The sequence below is a fragment of the Rousettus aegyptiacus genome, unplaced genomic scaffold (assembly GCF_014176215.1).
Source record: "Rousettus aegyptiacus isolate mRouAeg1 unplaced genomic scaffold, mRouAeg1.p scaffold_m13_p_1, whole genome shotgun sequence".
Lineage (NCBI taxonomy): Eukaryota > Metazoa > Chordata > Mammalia > Chiroptera > Pteropodidae > Rousettus > Rousettus aegyptiacus.
The window spans coordinates 28,557,317-28,583,497 of NW_023416284.1; the positions used below are offsets into that span (position 1 = coordinate 28,557,317).

Below are 26,181 nucleotides of genomic sequence, written 5' to 3' on the forward strand. Positions count from 1 at the left end.
CTTTCTGGGATGGGGCTGTGTTCTGGTGGCAGACTTGGTAGTGTCACCCAGCAGCAGGAAGGCCTTCGGTGCCCCGTGCCCTCCAGCAAGGAGCCAGAGGGATATCTGGCTCCCCATCTGCATGAATGTCTGCCTGTATACTGGCCTCTCACTGGCATCTGGCATCACCGACCACACCCTCTGCTTCACTCTCTCGGCTTCTGTGACACTCACTCATCATCATAATAGATAAGATTTATTGAGTTCTTGCTGTATGCCAAATCTGGTATATAATCCTCACAACTATCTGGGAAGTAGGTCTTGTTATTCCTGTTATGCATGTGGAACCTGAGGCTTAAAGAGATTACAGAACATGCCCAGGTCACACAGATGTGGGATCCAGATGTGACCCAGGCTTTCCAGACTCCAAGGCCCATGATCTTCCTCTGCACCACACTCTCCCTAGTGCCTCTAGCCTCTTTTACTGTTCTCAGTGTCTTCCATGAGTTCCTCTATTTCCACCTACCCCTTAGATGTTAGTGTTTACAGAATTCTTCTGGGTTCTCATCTCTTCTCACCCCTATACCAGAGATTCCTAACCTGAAGGCAGCAAATCCCTTTAACTTCAGGTTTTCTGTGACCTTTTACAGTGGTATGCAAAATGTAATGTGTATGTGCCTGTGTGTGTTTTTCTGAGAAGAGAAGCCACAGCTTTTATTTCAGGAGATAGGCTGAGGTTTTGTTGGTCCTTAATATTTTTATGGCCGGGGTAACATGGAAATGCCCAAATCATATCTTCATCTTATTGTTCCTCTCCCTGAAATTCCTGAGAGGACTCTGCATCAGGACAATGACAGATGGAAAAAAAAGTAATTAGAAACCCTGAATTGTGCCAATTCATTGTGCCAGTTTCCAGAGCTCCAACACAGGGCTCACTGGGGCTTAAGACCCAAACACAGGCCTCCTTTTCCCCTGAATCCCAACCTTTCTCTGCACTGCTGCTGGCTGCTGACCCTAAGGCAGTCAGAACTGTAGAGCTCCCACCACCCAGCTGAGCTGAGGCAGAGACCAGAATGCTGCTCCCAGGAGGCCGACTCTGTCTCCACGTATCTACCGTTGCATAGGAGCAGGGAGTTAAAAAAGTGGGATGTGTGTGAGAGACAGAGATAGAGAGACTTTACCTCATACTAGTAAATGTAACAGTGTGCTAAATCTAAGCAGTCGCATCAGTCATTTCTTTTCTTGGAAAAGAGTAAAGCTGGGAAGGCAGGCAGAAGCTTTACCTTCCCTATGGAAGCTTTTGTCAGACTCTCAAAGAGCATTTGAAATAATGAGCTGACTTCTACAGTTTCACATAGTGGTTACATATGGGACTTTTAGCACATGGGAAAAGCCGAGACGTGGTTTCAGAGAGGGCATCTCTCATGTCACAGACATAACCAGGTTCTGAAGTTGGGTCCAGCTCAGATTTTTCCAGCTATGTGTGCACCGTGAGCAAGTCTTCTCGCCTGAGTCTCAGTCCCCTCTGTGAAATGAGATGCAGGACCCTAACTCACGTTAGAGCTCCTGGAGGGAAGAAGGGAGCTCTCATTCGTCCTTGACCCCAGTCTTCCTGCAATGGGAACTACAGTGATTGGTAATAAGTGATGTGGCAGAAAGAAACCCCTCTTGGAGTCATGACACTTGTGTTTGAATCTTGGCACAGCCACCTGCATGATCTTGAACATGTTGCTTCATTTCGGGTCCATACCTGTGAAGTGGGTGAAAGGTGAAAAGATGTAAATAAAGTAATATTTATAAAAACTAACCTGGAAGCCCCAGCTGTGCACCTTCCTGGCTCTCTCTACCCCTCCCAAGCAGCCCCTGTGCTTTCTCTTCTTTAGATGCGTGTGGGGCAGTCGTGGGCAGGAACCCCTGGTGGGGAAATGCTGGGGTCTGCCAGCCCTGGAGAACGGGCAGGGGCTGTGCTTGCTTTGCCTGGCACAGACTGGCACCTGCCATTCCTCTTGGTCCACATCTGGCCCTCCCAGGAGGGGCTCCTCCCTAGTTCGGTATATGATGTAAGCCATTTCTCTACCCTTTCCTTTCCTCCTGGGTCCTGTAATCCCTACCTTTACCTCCCTTGCACACACGCCTCCTGGATGCAGAAAGAGAGACAACTAGTGGAAGGCGGACTGGGGTCTGCACTTGGTATCACTGGGGTTGAGACAGAGAAGGTGGCCCCAAGGGCCTGTCCTTCCAGCTGACCCTGGTAGGACAGATAGAATCTGCTAGAGAAAGAGATGTTGCCACAGAGGTGGGGAGACACGAGGCAGGCGTGACTGGAGCAGAGACAACGCATTGAAGGCAGAGGGAGACCAGCCTGAAGAGGTACTGACCAGTTGGGAGCTCTTTGCTGCTGGTGAGGGCAGTGCAGGAGCCTCGGTTGGGCTTCTCCATTAACACTCGCTGCCAGGTGCGGTGCTGGGCTCCAGCCCTACGAGGTAGAGGGTCACAGTGCAAGACTAGTGACGATGAGAACAGCAGACCAGGAGACTGTGAGCTGAGCACTCAACCTGAATTATCTAATTCTCACAATAGCTCTTAATATAAATTGTTTCTATCCTCATTTATCCACAAGGAAATGATGAGTGCCTTGCCCAGGCTCTCCACACAGCGAGTGACCAGAGATGGAGTTGAAACCAGTCCGTTTGGGTTGCTATAACAAAATACCACAGATTGGATGGTTTATAAACAACAGAAGTTTATTTCTCACAGTTCTAGAGGCTGGGAAGTCCAAGATTGTGGCACTGGTAGATCTCCTGTGATAATGCGATCTGCTTTGTACATAGAAAGATCATTCTGGCAGAGGGGGAAGTGGTTTGGGAGGCAGAGGCAGCTCATTCTAAGAACTTATTACATGTTTGTTGAGTAAATGAATATAATTCAACATTTATTGTGTACTATTTATGTTCCAGTCACTCTACAGGGCTCTGGGCTCTGATCAGTCAACAAGACAGACACTGTAAATGGCTAGTCATTAGGAGAGTCCAAATGAAAGATGATGAAACCTGGACTTCCAGTGGCAGTAGTGGGTTTGGGAGGAACGGATCAGTCTGTGGGATTCTAAGAAGATAGAATCAAAAGAGTTAGATGACCAGTAGGACAGGATGGGCTGGAGAGATGAAGAAACTAAAGTCCATTCCGAGGTTTCTGGTTTACCTGAGGACATTAGAGGATCAGGAACACAGGAGCTGCAGCAGATCTGGGGCAACTAGAAACAATTTGGATGTCCACCAACAATGGATTGGTTAAGTACATTTTGTGCATCCCTATGACAAAATTCTTAGAAGCGTATCATTTAGCCAAATCTCTATTGTAAACTTAGATTTTCTTTCTGGTTCTTCACTTTTATAAGTAACATTGCAAGGAAAAGCTTTTCACAAAGGTCTTCACCATTCTGATTACTTTTAGGAGAGAAATGTTGCAGTCATCAGGTGTAAACAGTTTTGAGGCTTTTGATTCATATTCAGATTGCTTTTTAGAAAGGCCATACCAAATTTTACTCCTATAGTATAGGAGAGTTCTACCTCAGCATACTACCACAAGCACTATAAACATTGATGCACATGTACACAGTGTCACAGATACATTTTAGAGGGTAAAAAATAGTGTCTGGTTATTTTAATTTACATTTTTGTCAGCATTGAGTTTTTCATGCTTACCAACCTTATTTCATACTCTCTTCCCATTTTTTATGGGGTCTCATTGACATTTCATGAATTTTGAAAATATATATTTATTAATTTGTGACAAAATTTTTCCACTTTTTTGTTTCCCTCTTAATTTTGCTTATATTTTTGATGTACAAAAGCACTAAAAATATTTACAAAGTCTAAATCTGTTAATCTTTTTCTTTATTATTTCTAACATTGCATTAACGTTTAGGAAGTTTAAATTTTCTTTTAATTTTACTTTTTTAGCATTTAGTTGTTTGTGTATAGTGTGAAGAGAGGCAATAAGTGGACCATTTTTTTCTAAATAGCAGATTTTCAAGTATCACTTGCTAAGAAAATCATCTCGTTCCCACTGATGGTGAAGCTTCCTTTATCATAACATAAGCGTGTGTGTATATATAGATCGATCTGTTTCTGGGCTATCTTCTTTCAATGATCTTTGTTTTGATATATGTCTATCAATGTTTCAATAATTTCAAATTCATAATGTACTCTAATGTCTAATTTTTAAATCATAGGGGCTATTTTTGCCTCTGAAATATTTGGATGAGTTTTTAGAATCCTTTTGGTAAGTTAAAAAAACTCATACTGGGATTTTTCTTAAAATAATGTTAAACCTACATTAATCTGTGGAGAATTGGCTTTATGTTAGTACTCAGCCTTCCTAGCCAAGATATAGTTTGTCTCTCCCATTTTTTAAGTCATTTTTTAGATCTCTTGATAAAGGATTACAGCTTTCTTTTTTTCCCCTATAGGTCTCACAAATTTAAGTTTCTTGATCAGTATTTGATTATTTTTTGTTAGGATTACAAATGGGATCTCTTTTGTATTATATCTGATGACTTCCCTATTGGAGTACAGATCCTATTACTAAATTATTTTATTTATTCTAAGTTTAGTTGATTCTTTTAGGTTTTCTAAGCAAATTAACAAACTCCCTAGAAATAACAGGTTAGAGTCCACAGTTTGGTACTGCCTCCAGACTGCGGGGCCAGTTTGTGGCTTTCTCCAGCAGCACTAGCAGCACTCAGGAGCCTAGTTTTAGGGGTGGTAAAGATGGATGAATGGGTCGATCCCAGGTTCAGGGTTTCCCTGGGCTGGGACAATAGAAGGGCAAGGGGCAGGGAGTTGAGGGAGCCCAGAGTAGTTGAAGTGGTATGTTTCAGGGCCTGGAAAAGCAGGGCTGGAGACTAGAGGAAGGGAGAGAGTTAGAAGTTGTGGCCCTAGAACGGACTTTGAGATGTCAGATTTCAGAACCGATGCCTTTCCAGTATGATAATGAGATCTCTGAGGGAAGAATGATCCCATTTTGCAGTTAAACTGAAGCTCAGAGAGATTATCACTTGCCCAGAGTCACCCAACCCTCGTCTATGGCAGAACTGGGATTTTAGTGTTATTTTACATTGCCATAGTAGCTCACATTCTGTCTTTATTTTTCAGGTTCACTTTAGAACAGTTGACTGAGAGAGCGAGGAGACAGCAGAGGGGGAAGGAGGCAAGCCCAGCAGAGCAGATAGGAGAGAGTGGGCAGGCTCCTCCTGGGCCGCTCAGGAGCTGTGACGGGATGGGGGACAGCTGGACCATTGGGCCTTCAGTTGACCCAAGAAACCCCTCAGGCCACAGCAGCACCCCCTAGTGTCCCATGCTATACGCCCCCACCATGCAGCTCACTGGATCCTCTCTTACACACTGTGGCCCCACCATATGCTCACTGTTCCCAGCACATACCCTCGTCTCTGTCATACATTTCGTGTCCCCAACACACACAGTCCTCCCTCTACCAGCGGTGTTTATCCCACATGCCCCATGCTCCCCAGCATCACACCTCATGCCCCCCGCCTTGTTTCTCATTTGCCTGTACACACTTTGGGACCCTGCCAATGACACAGTCCCATCACAAGCTGTGATCCCGGCTCACACTCACTTCTGCTATGTCCACAGAGTGCATCGGACGGCTTCTGGAAATCTGTGGCCACTCGAGTACCCAAGGAGCCCCCTGAGATTCGCATTCTCAACCCGTATTTCATCCAGGAAGCTGCCTTCACCCTCATTGGACTGCCCTTCAACAATGGTCTCATGGGCCGTGGGGTGAGATAGCTGGGCCCCAGGAGAGGGAGGAGGGGAACTGGGTCAGGGGTCCTGGGGAAGGAAGGACAGGGTAGCCGGGCGGGGACAGAGGGCTCAGTCCCAGGGGTTGGAGCTAACTGCTGGGGAGCATGTGGAGGGCCTCAGCCTCATTGAGCTCTCCATCTGAACTCTCCTCCAGAATATCCCGACCCTTGGCAGTGTGGCAGTGACCATGGCACTACACGGCTGTGATGAGGTGGCAGTCGCAGGCTTTGGCTACGACATGAGCGCACCCAATGCACCCCTCCACTACTATGAGACTGTGCGCATGGCGGCCATCAGAGAGGTTCGGGGCTGGGCAGGGGCAGGGCTGAGGGAAGGGGTACTTCCAGCACAGAGGACAGGCTCAGACCGTGCTCACAGGTAAATGGTAGGGGGATGAGCTAGCGTCTGCTCTGGCTGCCCAGAGCTCCCAGGAGGGTGCTGCCCCACTCTCACCTAAGTTGGGACACTGGAGGTCCATCCCTGCCTGCGGGCCTTTGACCACCAAGCATCCTCTGTGCCCCTCTCCCCAGCTTTCCCCCAAACCCAGAATCCCTTTCTGCAGCCTTCTTCCTGAACTTTCCCTCCCTGGCCTTCTCCCTGCCCTGGTCCTGCACCTGCCTCTTCCTCGCTGTTCCCTAGCCATCATACGCTCATCTGGGCACCAGCTCAGAGCCATCCTTTCTACCTTAAGTCCGTCTTTCCCCCAGAGGACTTCCTTGTCCCCTTAAACAACCCACAGATATTGCCTCTTGGCCTCAGGATCCTCCTTGTACCTCCTCTACCCTTCCCTATGGCCAAGCACCGAAGCTCTTTATCGCCCAGAATTGCTTCCCAGGTAATCCACTGGGTAAGTACCTTAAAGTTCAAGAAGCATTACAGTTCTCCCAGCCTATCAGTCAGCCTCTCCTGCATCTTTCCCCTCACAGCAAAAGCCCATGTGGAAAATCTGAACCCCACTTAAAACTCACTTTGCTTCTACTGCTAGCCTTCCACTGGTGCCAGCCTGGAACCTGGACATCTTGGGCTAGCGTGTTGAATAGCTTCTCTACTCCAGCATCTGGCTGGGGGGTTGTTGGAGGAAATCTCCCGTCTGTGCAGATCATAGTTCTGTAAATGTCAAGGTTCTCATCTCAGCTAGCCCTCATTCCTACTCACCCATCTTTACGTGCCCTTCTCCATTCCCTATCACACTGTAACAGAGCCTAACACTCCCCAAAAGCTCCCATCGCGCTCTCCTCCTCCAGTGAGAGAACAAGCTGCAGGGGGGCCTCTGTCAGCTCCTGCTGCGCCCTCCCCTTTGCACTCCTCACTCCCATTTGGCCCTTCACCGCTCACAGCCTGGCTCCCCCTTTACCTGATGCAACTCCCACCAGGGCCACCAGGGACTTACCTCAAGGCTGCCCAATCTAGTGGACACATGTAAGTCTCGTCTTTCCTGATCTCTCTCAGGAACACTTTTCATGTTGACTATTCTTTCAACTCTCTCCTGCTTGGACTTCTAAGTCAGTAATTTCTAGTGTTCCTCTGATTTCACTTGCCACTCTCATTCTCTTTCTCAGTGGCCTTGATGTCAGTCCACCCCTTAAGAATCAGCATTTGCCAGGCCTCCATCCTAGACAGTCTTCTCTCCTCACGCTACCTATTCTCTGGGACATTGGGATCCCCAGCCACGGCTTCAGTTACCATCTTTACTGTTTTAGTCTTTTATGTTTCAATCAGACTACCCCAAGTAATTGGAAGTTATTTCAGGGGTAGAGAGACTTGGGAATCTCAGGGAAAACCAGGAATGGCATTCCAGCTGGGCCTCCTGTTGCTGGAATGGGGTTCAGGAGTGGGAAGCTCCCCCTGGGTCCAGGGCAGCTCCGAAGCTGTCTTGTCCCATCAGCTGTGGCCTGCTTATTACCATGACCCTGTTAGTCTTTCCATCTCTGTCTCTCTTGGTGTTTCTTCTTGCTGCTTTGTCCCCAGCCAGCACCCACTCCAAACTGTTCTCACAGCTTTTACCTGCCTCCTGGCTTCTGTTCACTTATATATTTGGTCTCTTACATATTTCATTTACAATAACTTAATGTGAAGGAGGGTGAGAGACCGTAGACATAGGCAGTAGTGAGGTCATGAAAGGCTTTCTCTGCCATGGTGAGGAGTTTGGACTTTGCTCTGAAGGCTAGAGGGAGCCACAGAGGCAGAAGCTTTTTAAGTTGTGGCTTAGCATGTAGTAGGGTCACTGTGGCTGCAGCATGAAATAGAGGAGTGCAAGGCAGGAGTGGAAGCTAGGTAGGGGGCTGTCCCAGCAGTCTAAGCAAGAGCTAAAGACTCCTAAAGCAGAACACAGCAGAGAAATCCAAGCTGAAAATGCGGATTTATGGGTTGTGAGCACAACTGCGTGTTCAGATACAGGGCGGATGTGGATGAGGTTTTCTAGGGCGACAGTAGAGCAAGAAGTGCAGACAGTTAGGGCAGCAGCGATATTTGAGGACTGGGTGGGAGAAGGGGAGCCAGACAAAGACAGAGGAAGAGCTGTCAGAGGGCAGGCCCTTCTGTGAGTGGATGGACATCAGCATTCAGAGTCAGGTCCTGGTGAGGCCAGGGACCCGGGGCCAGCAGAATCCTGCCCTAGCCCCTGGACAGTGTAGTGCAGGAGCTCTGGGAAGCTCCTGTGTTGTCTGCATGGAAGGAGGAATCGCGAAGAAGAGAGCACCAGAGAGGTGGCATTTCCGGGGCCAAGAGGGCTCCACCCCAGGCAGACTGTGTGTTTACTGTTTTATTATGAACATTGTCAAACATAGTCATAAATATGAGGAATAACAGAATGAGCTCCCATGTAGCTGTCACCCACCTCCCAGCACACGGCGATTGTTTCGCCCGTCCTTCCCCTCATCCTTTCCCCCTCCGCTGATTATTTGGAAACAAGCCTCAGCATACCACTCCGGCCATAAATATTTCAGTAAGTTTCTTGAAAAGATAAGGACTGTTTTTTTACTCTCATAATTCCATTATCACACCTAGAAAAATTAGTAATTCCTTAATATCACCAAATATCCATTCCTCTGCTGACCTTCCCCTCCTCAGTGACTCCCAGTGGGTGCTCTTGAAGCTGTCCTTTCAGACCAGTTACTTCTTCCTAGGAAGTGATGAAGGGGAGGCGTAAGTAAAGAGTTGTATGAGTTTCTCTGTTTGCTTGGATCCTGGCCCTGCCATTCCTCCAAGCCGCCATTTTCTTACCTGGAAAATCTACTTTCATTCAACACATATTTATTGAGCTCCTACTCTGTGCCAAATAGTCCCTGTCTCCAAAGAGAGACTGAGAGACAGACGCTTAAATCTTCAAGGAAGGAAAGCAGATCACCCAGCGGTGACAAGGAGGGGCAACTTGTGGTCTGCAGAGTATGATGACGGGAACCTCAAAGGAGCCGGAGGCTTGAGGGAGTGTGGAGGGGCAACTGTGTAGACGCAGCAATGAAGAGTGAGGAAGACCTACCCACCTCCAGCACTGTGGAGTGTGGACGTGTAGGACGAAAGGGTCACCCCTGAGCAGAGGAACGTTGTCCTTCACGGCAGCCAGGCTTGTGGTTAGCACAAGAAGTTGAAGGGAATGTTCAGAGAAGAAGAATATGGGGAATTTTACCTAAGTTTCAGAATTGAAAAGATTTGGGAGGTTGGAGAAAGTTAACTGGACCAGAATAAGGACCAGACAGAGCTATAAGTTCTTAGCACCAGTAAATAGTGGCTGTTAGTATCACTATCAGCTGAGCACTGACAGATGTAACGGAGCAGTCAGTTAGGTACAAATTATGATAAGGATATTGGCATTCATTCATTCAGTCAGTCAGTCAACCCTTTTCCATTGAGAAACTTAGTCATCAAAGCTTCCTGGTGTGAGTACTGGGGATAGGAAGGAACCTGAGCCTGGGTGCGTCTTTCCCGAGAGAAGGCAGCATCTTCCCTGTAATTTCCACATTAACAGATGAACCTCTTGTCCTCAGGCCCCCTGGATCCTCTGATCTGAGAGGCAGGATTTCATCAGCTGTCCCCAGGCCAGTGGATTGCATCAGGCCAGAGAATGACTAAGCCGCCTCACCCAGCTCTCTTTCCAGCAGGGCCCACCCCCAGGCCTGAGCCAGACCTAAGGGTGCCTAGGACCTGGACTTGGAAGAAGTCAAGAGGCATAGTTATTTCAGGATGGGAAAAGGGGTTAGAAGTTGTGGCACTTCTAGAGCCAGTATCCCGCAGTCACAGAGCATTGGAGGGTGGTGGTCAGAAGAGGGTACCAGGCCCTGTGAAGGCGCATGGTAGCGGGGCTGTATCTCAGCAGTTACCCGGGCTGCCCAATCGACCTCTCCTCCATCTCTTTCCTTCCAGTCTTGGACACACAATATTCAGCGAGAGAAAGAGTTTCTGCGGAAGCTGGTGAAAGCACGTGTCATCACCGACCTAACCAGTGGCATCTGAGGTGGGCCCAACACGTAGACAAAGAGGTCCCGGCACCACCAAGAGCAAGCAGCAGCCAACCACCTGCCCACTTCATTGGCCTTGGTCTAGCTCTGCCTTAGAGGTGCAAGAGTCTTCAGACCCAGAGATGAACAGTGCCAAGTGGCCCCAGGGGTGGCAAAGCCTTGGTGGGGCAGCCAGAGCGGAGTCTGCTCAGAGGCCAGCCTCAAAGACCAGCACTTGGCCTCACTCTCAGCCTGGGTCCTTGAAGCCAGAGAGCCAGGAGGCCACCGGCCATACCGAGCAGGCCCAGCATGCAGGAGGTGGACATTAGGCAGCAAGGCTGCTGTCAGAATTATCTCTCCAATCAGTGTTTGGTGTATTATCATTTTGTGAATTTGGGGGAGGGGGGTAGGGATAATTTATTTTTAAATAAGTTTGGAGATGTCAAGTTTGGTCCACTTGCCATGCAGAAAGAAGCCCACTAGAGGGCCCACCAGGCAGTGGTACCAGTGGGCTCCCTGTAGAGTGGGAGTGCCATTACTTGCCTGTACTATGCTCCAGGGCCACAGGGAGGGGCAGGGTCTCATGCCAGGCCCCTCTAGTTCATGGCACGATTTGGCCTTTCTTGGGGGGACAATGGGGTATTCCTACACACCAGCCCCTAGCTGTCCCACAGGGAAACCCTGGAGCCATCCTTTAAGCCAACAAGATAGCCTCTGGCTAGAGCAGAGGGAACTTCAGAGCTCAGAAGGTGATGCCTGGCCCAGCCAATGGGAATGGCCCCTTCCCCAGCTGCTACTGATCCACAGGACAGTGCCCCAGGCCTGGACTGACCAACTTGGTAGCCAGGTCCTTGGGTTCTGCCTTTAGGCTGGACCAGAGGGAAGTGAGGCTCAAGGAGCTTACCCAGGCTGTGACAGCCATCCTGGGCAGCCATCATGGAAGCAATAAAGCTCTTCCCCGAACCCGACCTCGTCTTGCTTTCTCTGACTCTCCTGAAAGAAACAGGAAACTGGGGCCTCAGCAACTGTACCAAACCAAAGGGCTCTCTCTCCAGCCCACAGATTCCTGGGTCCCTTTCATTTCTCATGTCAACGGCAAGACCTGGATAGTCACCTAGGGGCCTTCTAGAACCTCTCCCATCCCACACAACCCTGTACCCTGTTTGCTTTAATAGATCTAGACCAGGGGGATCAGGGCCTGCCCCAGAGTCTACCCTGGTGCCTCCTAAAGGCACCAGAGAGCAGAGGATTGAAGCCTATACTCCTAGGATAGTGCCTCTGGGTCACCACAGCCCCAGTGCTGCAGGGACAGAGACTCCTGCAAGCATAAGATACCTGGCTGAGCCACCAAGGCAGAGAGACCCACAAACCTAACCCACTCCTGTCACCTTTAGGTGAGCCCTGGAAAGGTCACAGGCATACTCTCTCACCTCACCCCTGTCTTTCCTCACAGAACAGGAAGGTACAACCCAGCTCTAGACACCTTCTGGCAAATACTAGAAAGGACGTCTCTTCCCATCTTTCCCCCTTAGGACCCTGGAATCTGACACCACCACCACCACCACCACCGCCACCCCCCCCCCAGCATCCCAAAGCAGGCCTGAGAATGGGCCAAACATGCATCTACACCTGAGGCCATGGAGTGAGCTTCCAGCTGGAGCTGCCACCTTGGCAGTAAGTGGGGCTGGCTGGCCCCCTGGCCTCTCACCTGCCATCCCCATTCAAGTTCTGGTTATCCCCAAAACTACCAGCTTCCCATGTGTCCCCTTCTGTAGCTTATCTTCAGGCAGAAGCATTCTCAGCTAAGGGGAGAGCAAGGCCCTGACTGAGGGACAGGCAAACTCAGAAACTTCCTTCAGATTCTGCTGGGCTGCTATGATGTACAACTCCAGTGCACATTGCAATCTGTGTGAATAGCACCCCCTGGAGTTGTACAGGGTATATAGCCTGCATGCCACAGCCATGTCTGATAAAGCCCCAGGAAAGCCACCCCAACTGGTCAGCCAGTTGTGGGGGGCAGCAGAGAGTGGAGCTGCTCACTGCTTGGACTTCGGTCCCACAGAGGTCCCTCAAGCCTGTAGATAGCCCCCCACCACCAGCAGCAGTTCTCTGCAGTCTGGCTTATAATCCCCACCTGTGCACAGAAAATGCTCTCACATAAGCTGTGGTTCTGAGCCCTGGCCATACACCACAATCACCTGTGCAGATTTGGAACACTGCACATGTCCACACCACGATTCTGATTCAGGTCGGGTGGGGCCCAGATGTGGGTAGTTTTAAAAGGTTCACAGGTGGTTCTGATACATAGGCTATAGCTGGTCCACACACGTTCCCTGAGGACTTTCATCCCACTCACTGCTTCCAATTGTCAGTTGGTTTACAATTCCCAAATTGCCAACTCCAGTCAAGCTCTCTCCACTTTGCTCCAGGCTACAAATTCAGCTGCATCCTAAACTTTTCCACTAGGATAGTCCACATGTCCTTCCCACTCAGCATGTCCAACACTAAACTCATGAGCTCCTGCCCCTCTGCCAGGAAGCCTCTGCTGCCAGAATGCATCCCCTCCACTTGGTCACCGAGGCCAGAGACATGCTGGTGTCTGTCCTACCTCGTCACCCCATCCAGTCAGGCACTAGCTAAGTTCTCAAAAAGCAAACGCTGTGGCCCTGAAAGCCAGCAAAGCCCCATTTTCTCCCCACCACTCGGCTTCTGACTCCGCTTCCCCAGCAGACTCCCAGCAGATCTCCACCTCTTGCCTCCAAACCATCCTCCCTACTGCAGCCAGTCAGTCTCTGAAGTACATGTTTGATACACCATTCTCCAGACTGAAACTTTTTAGTGGTGCCCAGAGTCATTAGGATGAAGTCCAGACTCCCTGGTATGACACAGCATCTGGCCTTTCTTTATCTCTATCCATGTTACCCAACCGCCACCCCACCTGCCAAATTGCCATAATTAGGCTTCTGAAATACTACCCTCCAGGTCCTACCTCAAGCCTGAGCACAAATGTTCCTCTTCCGTGACCCTCCCCTTCAGCCTCGTGCACCCACTCCTACAAACACTGTCCTTGCATTGCAATGTGGGCGAGCGGTAGGGTTCCCAGGAGTGTCTCTACTCCAAGCCCCAGGCAGCGCTAGAGGGGAGTAATGAGGGCTAGAACAGAGGCAGACCTTGAAAGCCCCACACTATGCCTGGCCCACCCAACGAGTTTGATGGGTCTTTTGAGAGAAGAAACTAGCGGCGGACCAGAGAGCGCGGAGAAGTCACTGCGGAACAGCCAGCCGGACCCCCGGAGACCACGCAAACCAAAGGGACCGTGGCTCAAGGCAGAGACTGGCCTGTCCCCTCCCTCTCCGCCCTCAGCCCGGCCTCCCAACTCCCTACTTCGCGTGTCTACAAACTCTGAACGCCCACTTTCCGCGCCTCTCCGCTGCCCGGGTTCTCCAGCGTCCTGTGTTCTCCATTTCCCAGCGTCCTCCCCTGCACCTTGGGGGACTTAGCCAAGCTAGGGGGCGGGGACCGGATCCTGTCGGGTGGAGCGGCCAGGTGAGCCCTGAAAGGTGGGGCGGGTTGGGGGCGCTCCGGGCCCCACCCCGGGATCCGGTGACGCTGGGGCTGGAATTTGACACCAGCGGCGGCAGGCATGAGGCTGCTGAGGGATGGAGTTGGGCCCGGCCCCCAGACGCGGCCCACGGGCTCCGCCAGCAGCAGGTCCCTCGGCCCCAAGCCTTCGCTGCATCCGAGACCCAGAGCCCTGCACCCGTGGTAAGCCGACCTGTTGGTCCAACCCTTGTCCCAGCTCCAGGAGGGAGGGGGGAGAGCAGGAGAGTCCCCCACTACTCCTTTCTCACATCCTCCCTCTCCTGGGCTGCTTAGCAGCTCTCCGCCCCTCCCAGCCCCCTCAGTCCCTCTTGCCACTAGTCGGACTGTGTATACTAGCCCTGCCGGCCCGCTGTAATGTGAAGTTCCCGCTGCCTACAGGGCGCAGACTGGCTGCCAAAGCCACGCTTTTGGCTAAAACAGGCACTGCCAAGTGCACAGCCCCAGGCATGGGCCTTTTGAGCTGCGGGGGAAAGTTCAGCACTGGTCCCAGGAAAGGTGCTTAAAAGAACACGGCGAAGGACCCCCCATGGTAAGTATCTGGCTGGTGGATGGGGAGGCAAGGGCTGGAGGACCAAGTGGCCCCAGACCACCAGGAGAGAGAGAAAGGGCCTAGCTGACTTCAAGAGACCTGCTCCTGGGCTCCCCCTAGCGCAGGGGGCCCTGAAGGTTTCCATGCCCAGCTTTCTCTCCATCAGTGAGAACAGTCACTGTCCTGGCCCCTCAGGGCCCCTATTCAGTTAGTCAAGCACACCTGGCCCTGAGATAGACCACACTATCTCAGGGGGTCCTTGTTGCTGGCAGAGGCCTGGAGGTCTGACCCACAAGTGTGCAGATATTCTGTGTGCTAGGGGATGGGAGGTGCAGGTGACAACTGGGACCCAGGAGTAGGTCAGCTGGTGAAGGTTCCTGAGGGCTCTTGGGTCCCAAGGGGTGTTTGGGATTGCCAGCCACTGTAGGCTCACAAAAGCTGATGGGGCTCAAGAAGCCTTGCTCATGAGGAGCAGGGCCTGGCTGTCAGATCCACAGGAAGCTTGAAGGGACACAGAACTGGACCTGCTCTCAGGGTGGCTCATCTCTTGCAGACCAGGCTGGTGTTGAGGCCCGGCTGGCCACCCTGGGAGTTGCTCATGCCTGAGTCTGGCTGAGGGTAGGGAAAAGCCCACCCTTCCTTTGAGTTTACAGGCTTAGCAGATGCTGCCCCCTGGTGGCCATATGTAGCCATGGCCCAGGCCCCATGAGGGCCCTTCGGTCTCCATCTGCTGGCTCTTGAAGGACATCTGTGGTCAGAAGAGAGAACTCAGGTGGCTCTGCGTACTATGATCACAGAGAAGCAAGGTGCAGCAGTGCTGGATGGGCAGCACAGGTTAAGGCCTGGGCCTCGCTACTATTGATAACTCAGGTCACCCAGCAAGTACCTTAACCCTCCTCTATGACACGGAGAGAAAGATCTCTTTGGGACCGAGGGGATCCAGCTACTGTCTTCTCCAGCTGTTTATGGCAGCACCTGTCCTGCAGCACAGAGCAGGAAAGTCCTGTGGAAAATACCCTTTCCACACACTCCTCTCTCGTCACCTCCCCCTACTACCACCACTGTGTGGGTCTCGCCTTGTGACCATAGTGACCTTGGACAATGGCTGAACTTCTCTCAGCCTTGTGTGCTCATTTGGAAAATGGGGGAAACGTCATGGAGTTGTAAGGATTGAGAGAGGAAACAGTTCCTGATGCAGCTACTTCTCCTCCTGGGTTGAGTCCAGCTATCCAAGCCCCTTGTTCCTCGCCTGGAGAAACGGAAGTGGAGGGATGGTCTTCTCAAAGGATAACTCATCTCTCAATGTTCCAAGCTGCCTCAAGAGGAGGGTGGGGGAACAGGTCAACTAGGCTGATGGGAGCTCCTGGTAATGACAGAGATGAAGCCTGGACCTGGAGGCCCCTCTGTGCTGCCCTGCTGGCCCCAGCCCAGGCGGCAGGTGAGTGGTTCTCCCAGCGACTCCCACCTGTGTTGAGGAAAGGTGGCTTGATTGGGGAGGAAGAGCACGGTTTATCCTGAGCAAGTGTCAGAAACAAAGAGAGAACCGGTCAGGGAGGAACTCGGAGTATGGAGGAAAGTCACCACCCTCAGATGATTTCTCCTCTAGGCTTCCTGAGGCAGCAGACCCATTTTCCTCCTACCTAAACCTTTCCTGAGCTTCCCTCATCCAATGAGAAGCCCATCATCTTCTGATCTCTGCTGCCTCAGCCCATTCCTGGCCTCTCACCGCCCTGAGCCCACCCCTGAGGCTCCACTTTTGTCTCTCTGCGCAGTCTGCCCTGTGGCCAACGCTGGCCGCTCTGGCCTTGCTAAGCAGCGTCGCGGAGGCCTCCCTTGGCTCCACGCTCCGCAGCACCGCCACCCGCGAAGGCCCCGCGCCGGTCCCGGCGCCCCTCGCCGGCCACCTGCCGGGTAGGTGAGAGGGCGAGGAGGCGGGCTGGGGCGGGCTGGGGCGGGGCTGGCCCGGGACCCCTCGCCTGACTGTGTCTCATTCCAGGGGGCCGCGCAGCCCGTTCCTGCGGCGGACGAGCCCGGCGGCCACCGCCCCAACCGCTCCGGCCCGCGTCTCCGCCCCCCGCGCCTGCGCCGGTGCCCTCGCCCTCCCGCGGGGGCCGCGCGGCCCGTGCCGGGGTCCGGAGCGGCCGCTCACGGGCCGTGGGGACACGGGGCTGTCGCCTGCGCTCGCAGCTGGTGCCGGTGCGCGCACTGGGCCTGGGCCACAGCTCCGACGAGCTGGTGCGTTTCCGCTTCTGCAGCGGCTCTTGCCGCCGCGCGCGCTCCCCGCACGACCTCAGCCTGGCCAGCCTGCTGGGCACCGGGACCCTACGGCAGCCCCCGGGCTCCCTGCCGGTCAGCCAGCCCTGCTGCCGGCCCACGAACTATGAGGCCGTCTCCTTCATGGACGTCAACAGCACCTGGAGGACTGTGGACCGACTTTCAGCCACTGCCTGCGGCTGCCTGGGCTGAAGACTTGCTCCAAGGTTTTGCAGACCTGAGGATCTTCCTTCCTGAAAGGAGCCAGGGGCCTCAACCAAAAATGGACACCACAGGCCTCAGCTCAGCGAGTGATGGACATCAGCCTTGGGCAGATGGAGGAAGGACTGACCAGCAGCCAGGGTTTTCACCCTGTGAGCCCGAGCCCTACAGCACCAGAGACCTCGGCTATGAAGACCTTAGGACTCACTTCTCACAGACTCTGGCACAGACCAGGCCGCAGACTGAGGACTCCTCTGAAGAACCCAGCAGTGTCTGAGGTCTCAGCCTCAGTCTAGGACCTGTGGGGACAGAATTGGAGGAGACGAATTGCAGTGGCATTGCTGAAGTTCTTGTGCTGGAGAGGGCCTGGTTCTCACTCCTGGGACCTGGACCCTTATTTATTATTTCTAAGTTATTTATTTACTTCTGTGGTTTGTCAGATCTTTTCCTGGGCAGCGGGGGCTGGATGAGTAGAAACAGCTGGCTGGAGATGATGCCCTGACCATTTCACTCACAACTGCAGGGCTGACTCAGCAATCACAGGCCTGGCTCAGATCTCCAACTGCAGCTCTAGGAGATGGAAGGCATGGAACATAGAGTGAGTGGCAAAGGTGCCAGCAGTTCACCAACCCAGAGAGGCCAGCTCACAATCCTCTGCACAGTCCCCAGCACTTGGGTATTGGGGTTACTGGTAGAGGAAGCCCTACCCTGTGACCTCAGGCATCCCAGGGGCCTTGCTTAATGGGTAAAGACACGAAGAAGCACACATTGCCCCATCCCACTGTCACTGATCAGTGTCCTACCCTCCAGAGCACCCTTACAGGTACATTCGCTTCCTCCACTTGCAGATGGTTCAGCATAGGGAGTTTACTACCCACAATGCAGGAAGCACCCCAGGGCAAGAGAGCATCTGAAAAGGCCAGTGGAGGGCTGGCTTAGGGGGATGAAGCACAGAGCATCAAAGGGATAAGAATGCAAGAAAGAACTGAGGGCCCCAAGCAGGATCTACATCTTGGGTGATAAAGATATTCATTTATTCATTTGACAAATATTAAGCACTTCTTATATGTTAGATATTGGGTAGACACCAGGGATATGGAAGTAAAAGGGACATGATCTCTGCCCTTAAGCTTAAATTACAAGACAGACAATAATTACATAAATAATTATTTATATTCAATTTGGCAAACAATATGAAAAAGAACAAGAAGCTAAGAGAAATATACCTTCATCTTGAAGAAAGACGTTAGTGCTGACCCTGGCCTTCCACACTGTCCCTGAGTCATCTCCCAAAAGTCAATGCCATCGCTCTGAGCTTTTCTGCATGTCCTATGAAACCTTATTTCCTGGGTCCTATGAATTTGTCCTATATGATTTTCTTTGGAAATAAGACGGAGACGTGTGGAAAGGATGCTGAGTTTGAGGAATCATGGGACATCTAGAGGGGCTTTCAGGAACTGAGGAAAGCACCCCAGGGCAAGAGAGCATCTGAAAAGGGAGGTACGGGCTAGAGGTCGATTTGACAACTGAGCAGAGGCCGTAGCTGCAGCCAAGGTGCATGAGAGTGGGTGGGTTAAGGGTGAGATCCCTCAGGTATTTAACACTGCTAGCCAAAATTCTTTCCAACTGCTGAAATGCCTCCCTACTTTGGCACAGATTCTCCCTTTACCCAGTGAGGAGCTGGCAAGAGTTCTCTGAAGCTCAGCATATTCTGAGTCAAGGAGGAGAAACAAGCCTGTGTTTCCACTCTTCCGTGTTTACTGCCCCAGTTCTAGGTGCTCCCAAAACTTTGGTGCTCTCCTGCTGCCCTCTGACACCTCCTTGGCTGCTCTCTCTGCTCTAAAGTGATTCAGGAACATGGTTCCATAGTGTAACGGTTAACACATCTGCTTTAAACACGGAAGGTCCTGGGTTTGTGCCCCAGTGGAGCCATGGTCCATGGTCTATGGCCATGCCACCCTGAACAAGCCCAATGTCTGATCTCAGAAGCTAAGCAAGGCAGGACTGGTTTGTACTGGGATAGGAGACCACCTAGGAAGACCAGGTGCTGTAGGCGTAAAAAAAAAAAAAAGAGATTCAGGATCCTTAGTCTTCCTCCCCCCAACCCTCCAAAATGGTACCATTTTGCAGAAACCTCATAAAGGCCTGGGCCCTGGCCCTGGTTGAGGGTCACTAGGACTGTCAATTCCAGGTCACTAGGACTAGGGAGCCCCTGCTAGAAAAACTGGAAAGCCCGGCCCAGTCCCCAAATTCTCCAGCCCCTGCCTCTTAGTGGACACTTCTGCTCTCAGAGCCATTTAACGTAGATGGATTAGAGCCATTGCTGACAATGCTCACAGCAAGAGAGGCAAGTCAGACCCCACGCTAAGGGTGCTGGCTCTCAACACCTCCCAAAATGCCAGTTCTCGAGGGAGTAGAGTCCCCCCAACTCATGGCCGCATTCTGACCCCTGAAGAGATCCTGCCCAACATCTCACAAAGTCCCAGATGAAACAATAACTTCACTCCCACAAAAGCCAGTCTCAATTTGCAGCTCATGACAACCCAAATCCCTTTAAAAAATAATAAAGCTATTTTCCCTAAAGGAAACAAGCTTCAAAGGCACACTTTTCTGCCTACAATTTAGCTGAGGTCACCTAGTACATGACCTCACCAGTCAGAACACTGTCACTCCTGGGGGCCACAGGTGGCTCTGGTATCTCCATTTTTTACTGTAGTCTTTGTTCCACATTGGCAGAACTTCAAGGCCCATTTGAGTGGTCTTCCCAGAACAATGATACAGTCTCCAAAGGGATATCAAGTCACCACCTCCTTCCTGTAAGATGGAAAACTACAGGAAACTTTGGAATGCTGTTTTTCAAGCCCCAGGGAGCACCCAAAACTTCCCTCTAGATTTTTGTTTCACCCAGAGACCAAGGTTCATGCTTCTCCTGCCCTTGCCAGTGGTTTTCTTCCTCTCTTGACTGAGGATTGCCATACTTCCCATGGCTAGAGATCCATATGACAGAGTATATGTGAATTGGCTGATTAACTGAGATCTCATCTTGAAAAGAAGAGGATGGATAGGAAGCAGAGAAATCCAAGAAAAGAGCTAGAATTTGTGTCATGTAAGATCACCTTTCTTGTTCATAGGAGTGCTTCTTGACCTGTTTTGGAGTTGTACAGTTCTTAGAGAATCTGATGAAAGCCAAGGATCCTCTCCCCACCCCACCTCACCCCAAATGCTGAAAAAACTATGTGTAAATCTGGTAAACAATTTTAGAAAGTTCACAGATGATGCAGCTCATTCAGAGATTCCCCAGGAATCCATGGACCTCGAGGTATCGTCTGTTCTAGTTACCATTATAAATTAGTACTCTTGTAGCTAGCTAGATTAATCCCACCATCTGTACTCAAGACTCCATATTTGGGCTCTTGATCTTAATTATTTACAGGCCTCCCCATTCTTCAACCTTTTTCCATTGAATATCTTTCCCTCTGCACATTAACTTGCTCAAATATATCACAAGATTACAAAAGTGACTGTGACTGCAAGTATATATATGTATGTGTGTGTGTGTGTGTGTGTGTGTGTGTGTGTGTGTGTGTGTGTGTAAAATTTGCTTCCATGTCTTCTCCTTCACTAAAAGAGCTCTTGCTAAGGTCACGTCATTACTAAACCCAAAGGCCACTTCTTAGTTTTTAGTCCCTAGAACTCTCAGAAGCACTCAACTTTGTCAGTACTCCTTGAAAACCTGTCCTGTCTTGACTCTCTTGCTCCCGTACTCTTCTGCTTTTACTTCCATCCCTCCAGCTGCTCATTCTCAGACTATTTTGGGGCTCCTTTTTCTCTCTCTTTGCCTCTTAAGTGTTCCTCAGGGCTCTGATCTAGGCTTTCTCCTCTTCCCATTCTACTCTCTCACTGAACAACATTGTCTACTCCCATGGTTTCAGTTACCACTTTCCTGCAGATGATGCTCACACTGTGTCTCCAGCCTGGCCCTTTCTCCTGAGCTCCAAGTCCGTATTTCCAACTCTATCTGCATATCCTCTGAAACCTCAAACTTAACATATCTGTCCTGGAAATCTGTTTGCTCCTTCAGATCCACTCTCATGCTTCTCTACCTTGCTCTGAACCTCCTATCAAAGAGCTTCTCTGATATCCAGCTTCCAAACTTTCTTGAGTGTTCCCCACAGAGTGAAAGGTGCCAACCTCCATCCAATGACACAAGCCAGCCACTTTGGCAACATCCTAGAGTCCCTGAGCTTGGTCAGTTCTCTTATCCATTGATCCTCACATCTTAGGATCTTGCAAATCCATCCCCTTTTCTCTATCCCCAATGCTTATTCCATTGAAGCCTTCACGATTTTGAGAATGGTTTATTACTCATCCTGCTAACAGGTCTCTTTATCTCAAGACTCAACCCCCTCTAGTCATTCTCAACTCTACAGCCAGAGAAGTCATCATTCTCTTAACATTAATCGAGCACTAACTGTCATGGACTGAGTTAGTTATGAGAATTCAGAGGTCAGTCAGAAACATTTTCTGTTATTAAGGAGACCATAGTTGGAGGTGGAGGTGGGGAAAGGTGTCAGGTTTAATAAATAAAAATACAGGACATCCACATAAACTCAAATATCATGTAAACAATAAATTTTTTTAGCAAGTATGTCTCATGGAATAATTGGGTGATATTCATTTTTAACTGGTATTCTCTCTCTCTCTCTCTCTCTCTCTCTCTCTCTCTCTCTCTCTCTCTCTCTCTCTCTCTCGGCAACCTTAGCTGGCAATAAACAAGTAAACAAAAAAATGTAATCACCCATCATAAGTCTCCCAATTGAAGTATGACTCGAGTAGTTATATATGTCAGGATGGAGGAGAATTCTATACTTACAAGGTAAAAGAATTCAGTTCTACCTGGATGGAAGGGGAAGAAGAGCCAGGAAAGTCTTCATGAAGGGGGGTAACACTTAATCTCAGCCTTGAAAAATGAAATATTTTCCCAAAGTGGATGAGGGGCATTGGTCCTGTACTGGTTATTTTTTATCACTTTCATCATCTCTCAGCTCAAAAGTCACCCTTTTTACTGACCACGCATGCCCTGTCCAGCAAAGTCCAGGTCCCAGCCCTGGGCAGGGGTAGGGAGTAAGATGGGGCTGTCTATCTCAGCCCTAGGTCTCTGCTACTCCTAAATTCTTTAGAGTTCTCTTCACTTCCTACTACCCATTCACTTTTTATTTCAATCCCCTACTACAGTTCAAAATTCTTATATTAAGCTTTCCCCTTTGTGCTTGCTGTGTGGTTTCTCCTCATTGGCCCCAGCCTGACACAGAGCCTTCTCAGCAGAGGCTGTAGCATGAACAAAGGCAGGAAAGTGTGGAACAGCCTGGTGTGTCCCAGGATAGCCAGTAATTTCATGTAGAATTAGGGGAAGGCCTTCATCAAGGCAAAAGGTAGTGAGATTATAAAGATCCTTGAATGCTACACGAAGGAGTGTGGACTTTGTTCTGAGGGGAGCTACTGAAGGGTTTTAGGTAGAATTGGCTACAGATATGTTTCGGATGGATCACTGGCTGCCGTGTCTAATATGGACTGGAAGGGGAAAGGCGGTGGGCAACAGAGCTGCTGCAATTAGAGCTGTTCAAGCAACAAATGCTGGGCTTGATCTAGAGCAAAAGCAGTGTGGAAGAGCAGAAGAGTGCGAGGAACAATAAACAGGACTTGGTGATGAACTGGTTGTGAGGACTTGATGAAAAGGAGTTCCCAAGGCTCTAGCTTTGGTGACTGGTAAGGAACATAAAACATGTAGTATTTTTAGCATGTGATAGGGGAAAGGTATAGGGAGGTCACGAGTTTGGTTTTGTACATGTTCAACTTGAAGTGCCTGTGACACCTTCAGAGGACAAGGATCTGGCAGCAGCTCGATATAAGAGTCTGGAACTCAGGACAATCTGGGCTAGAGAAATCTGGGAGTCAGAGCTCAAAGCCAAAGGAGTGTTAAGATATCAAGGGATAAAAGGAGAAGCAGAGGCTAAGACCTAGAAAACCAACGTTTAAGGAACAGGAAGAGGAAGAGAGGCGAATCTGTGAAGGAGACCAAAGGGGAGTTGTCAGAGTAGTAGGACCAAAAAAAAAAAAAAAAAAAAATAGAACAGGGGGACGCAGTGGTCCACAGGGCCAAATGCAGCAGGAAAATCAAGTCACATAAGAATTCAAACTGTCCAATGAGTTTTCTTGTAACACAGTGATCTAGGGACTCAGGTTAACCTTCTTGCTGAAAACAACTGAAAATATTAGATAAAATATATTTTTTAAAAAATTAAATGCATTCATGAGTTGGCAAACATGTAGGAAATATTCAGGCCAAAAAAATAAGTGAAAGCAGGAAGCTACAAAAAGCAAGCAAAACTCAGTAGCTGGCTTTCACCAGGAGGGCATTTTCCTTACCTGGTAAACCTGAGCTTTGGTTTGTGAAGGCTTCTGAGCTTATGATGGGGAGCCTACCCACAAACTTCTCCATAAGGCCAGGACCCCAAACGCTTTGTCCACTCTTAAGGACGAACTAAAAATAAACCTTCCCCTCCTCTACGTAACCTCTTTCCCTCAAACCAGGGGACTAGAGAGAAAATTGCCTGTATTTCACCTTGGTGCTAAATGGAAGTGGGGGAAACTTACCCTGAGAATGCTTAACTACAAGCAGCTCTTATTTGGTTTTGCTGACCAGGTTCACACTATTTTAGAAGGCTGAAAAATTTCGAACTGAGAAGTTAATTTGTCAAAGATATGAATTGCTAGTGGTTCCAGGTGACCAACAGAAGTTCCTTTTCCTCCTCTCCTGAGCTCTGGAATGCTCTTCTGAATCTGGGACTCCTCCCAGGGTTGTCACAGGTTCTGTCTGGCGCCTGTATAATCTACTCTTATCCCTCAGAGAAGGAAAGAACCTGTCTGTAACTAGCTCCCAAAGATTCATTCGCCACTTGGCTCTAAATTATTCTGGATTGCTATCCACATCTCCTGGAAGTCAGTCTCCTTTGGTCTGGCACCATAAAATGCCCCCAAACTCCCCAGGCATATTTCAATATGTCTGTCCTAGATGGTGTTTGTGAAGCATGTTCGGGAGCCATTGTTAGTGAAATTTGGCTTCTTTCTCTGCCAGAGGAAACTCCAGGGGCTGGAAGAAGCCCTGGTTTGGAAGCAGGAAACACAAAACAAAAAAACTGACATTCACTGGAGGAATTACTGTTCTCATTTTCTTTTCTTTTCTTTTTCTTTTTTCTTTTTTTTTTTGTAAGTGAGTTTCAGAAGAAGCCAGGTTTTAAGGCTAGAAAGACGCAGACAGGTTTGAACACAGGTCTTCTTTCTACCTCTTCTTCTGCTTTTCACAGTGAAATCTCCTGTTAATATCAGGGTCAGGTCCTTTCACAGCCCTAGGCATAGTCCTGGAATTAGTTACTTTATTTTGGCTTCCTGTTTCCTCCTTCCAAATTTCCCCTGCCTCTATTTCCTCCTTCCATTTATCCTGCATACTACAGGCAGACTTTTCTAAAATGCTTTTTTTTCTAAAATGCAAATCCAGTCATCAACGCCCACTTGAAACCCCATCATGGTTTCAGATTGCATTTAGGATGAAATCTAAACTTTAAGAGTTTACTACTCCCAACTAGTCTTTCCAGCCTCATCTGTTACTCATCCACTCTCCCTTCCTCACCCTATATATATATCTCCTTAGACTGAACACAAACTACTATGGGTACTTAAAACACTTTCTTGATAAAAATTTGTTGAGGGACTAGATACCCACTAGAGTTTACTTACCAGCTAATTGAGCCCCCCTCCTCCCCAGTCTCTCCATTCTTCAATTTCAGATCAAGTTTCTCCACCTCAGGGAAGCCTTCGTCCACCTTCTCAGGCCTCAGAAGCTTTTGCCAATGCCAGCTTCCTCCACTGAACACAAGTATGGAGGTTCTTTTCCTTTTGATGTACCCCCCCCCCCCGCCCGCTGGGGTAGCTGGCAAGAGTTAATTAAAGGACAAGTGGAAGGGTAAAGGGAAAGGGCTTTTGGTGGTTTACCCCCTACAGAGCTGTGGCTGGTCTCTGCAAACCTAGTTGAGTGTCCAGGGAAAAGATAAGCTCAACTTTCCCCAACCTCAGTTTCCTCATCTGAAAATGGTGAATAAAAATACCCATCTCAGAGTTGTTGAGAGAATTGAACCTAAGGGATGCAAAATACTGTTCCCAGCACTTAATGTGAGATATTCTTTTTCTAATTACTCATAAAAAGAAGTTACTTCCAAGAACCTTATGAAATTCTCCGAGCACTGTCCATGGTATGTGGTTTCCTGGTTGCTCACTGGGTGGTTTCCAGAGCCCTCCTTCTTCTGAGCGGTGCTGACGCCTTCTTTCCAGAGGTCCTATTTCCTGAGCCCCAGGATGCACCCGCAGCAGAGCACCAGAGCGATCTATCTGTACTCCATCCCCGCCCTCCCAAAACACACACACACACACTCTCCTTATCCCCCAGTCTGGGCTCCCACCTCCACACACACCACGCCACACACACACACACACACACACACCCCTTATCCTCCAGTCCGGGCTCCCACCTCCATCCACCCTTCCCTTGAGAGTCACACACACACACACACACACACAATCACACACACAGACCCCTTATCCTAGTCTGGGCTCCCACCTCCACACACGCCATCCTACACACACACACACGCACCCCTTACCCCAGTCTGGGCTCCCACCTCCACACACACACCTCACACACACACCTCACACACACACCTCACACACACACCTTATAGACACACACCTCACACACACACACACCTCACACACACACACATACACACACACACACACACACACACACACACACACACACACACACACACACACACACACACACACACACACACACACACACACACACACACACACACACACACACACACACACACACACACACACACACACACACACACACCCTTATCCTCCAGTCCGGGCTCCCATCTCCATCCACCCTCTCCTTGAGAGTCACACAGTCTTAGGGAGTAAGCTCTACAGCTCTCCCTGCCGGTTTGACTAGGAGTGCCTGTCGGTCCCGGTAAGCCTGGGGCTCGCAGAACTCTGCGGGTCACCATCCCACGTGCTCCGTGTCTCCGCCGCCAGGTGCCTTCCACCAGCTATGTTCAATACGAACTACATTTCCCATGGTGCAGAGCGGCAGGACCTCGACTCGGCGAGGGCCTTGATCGGAACGCCGCTCCGTCGCCTGCTCGGGGGCGCGCGGGCTGGCGCGAGGATAAGACCAGAGACCCGGAATGAGTTTCTGCGCAGTTCCGCT

General features: G+C 50.1%; 2 protein-coding genes across 4 annotated transcripts in view; both read left to right on the forward strand.

Moving 5' to 3' along the window:
- The window catches only part of ST3GAL3 (ST3 beta-galactoside alpha-2,3-sialyltransferase 3), a 156,380-nt gene extending 145,175 nt beyond the window's left edge, over positions 1-11,205 (forward strand). For 2 of the 3 annotated variants that reach the window (XM_016123705.2, XM_016123707.2), the window contains 3 exons: positions 5,637-5,783; positions 5,962-6,108; positions 10,167-11,205. In XM_016123705.2, the coding sequence (XP_015979191.1) occupies positions 5,637-5,783; positions 5,962-6,108; positions 10,167-10,256 (384 nt within the window). In that variant the 3' untranslated portion in view covers positions 10,257-11,205. The remainder of the gene's footprint in view (positions 1-5,636; positions 5,784-5,961; positions 6,109-10,166) is intronic. The other variant, XM_036232888.1, reaches the window with a different exon arrangement.
- Positions 11,206-14,211: 3,006 nt separating this feature from the next.
- Positions 14,212-18,305, forward strand: ARTN (artemin). Its single transcript, XM_016123700.2, is given in 4 exon segments — positions 14,212-15,810; positions 16,120-16,128; positions 16,130-16,283; positions 16,369-18,305. Coding segments are annotated over 4 exon segments (702 nt in total). The 5' UTR covers positions 14,212-15,741; the 3' UTR covers positions 16,839-18,305.
- The last annotated feature ends 7,876 nt before the right edge of the window (positions 18,306-26,181 follow it).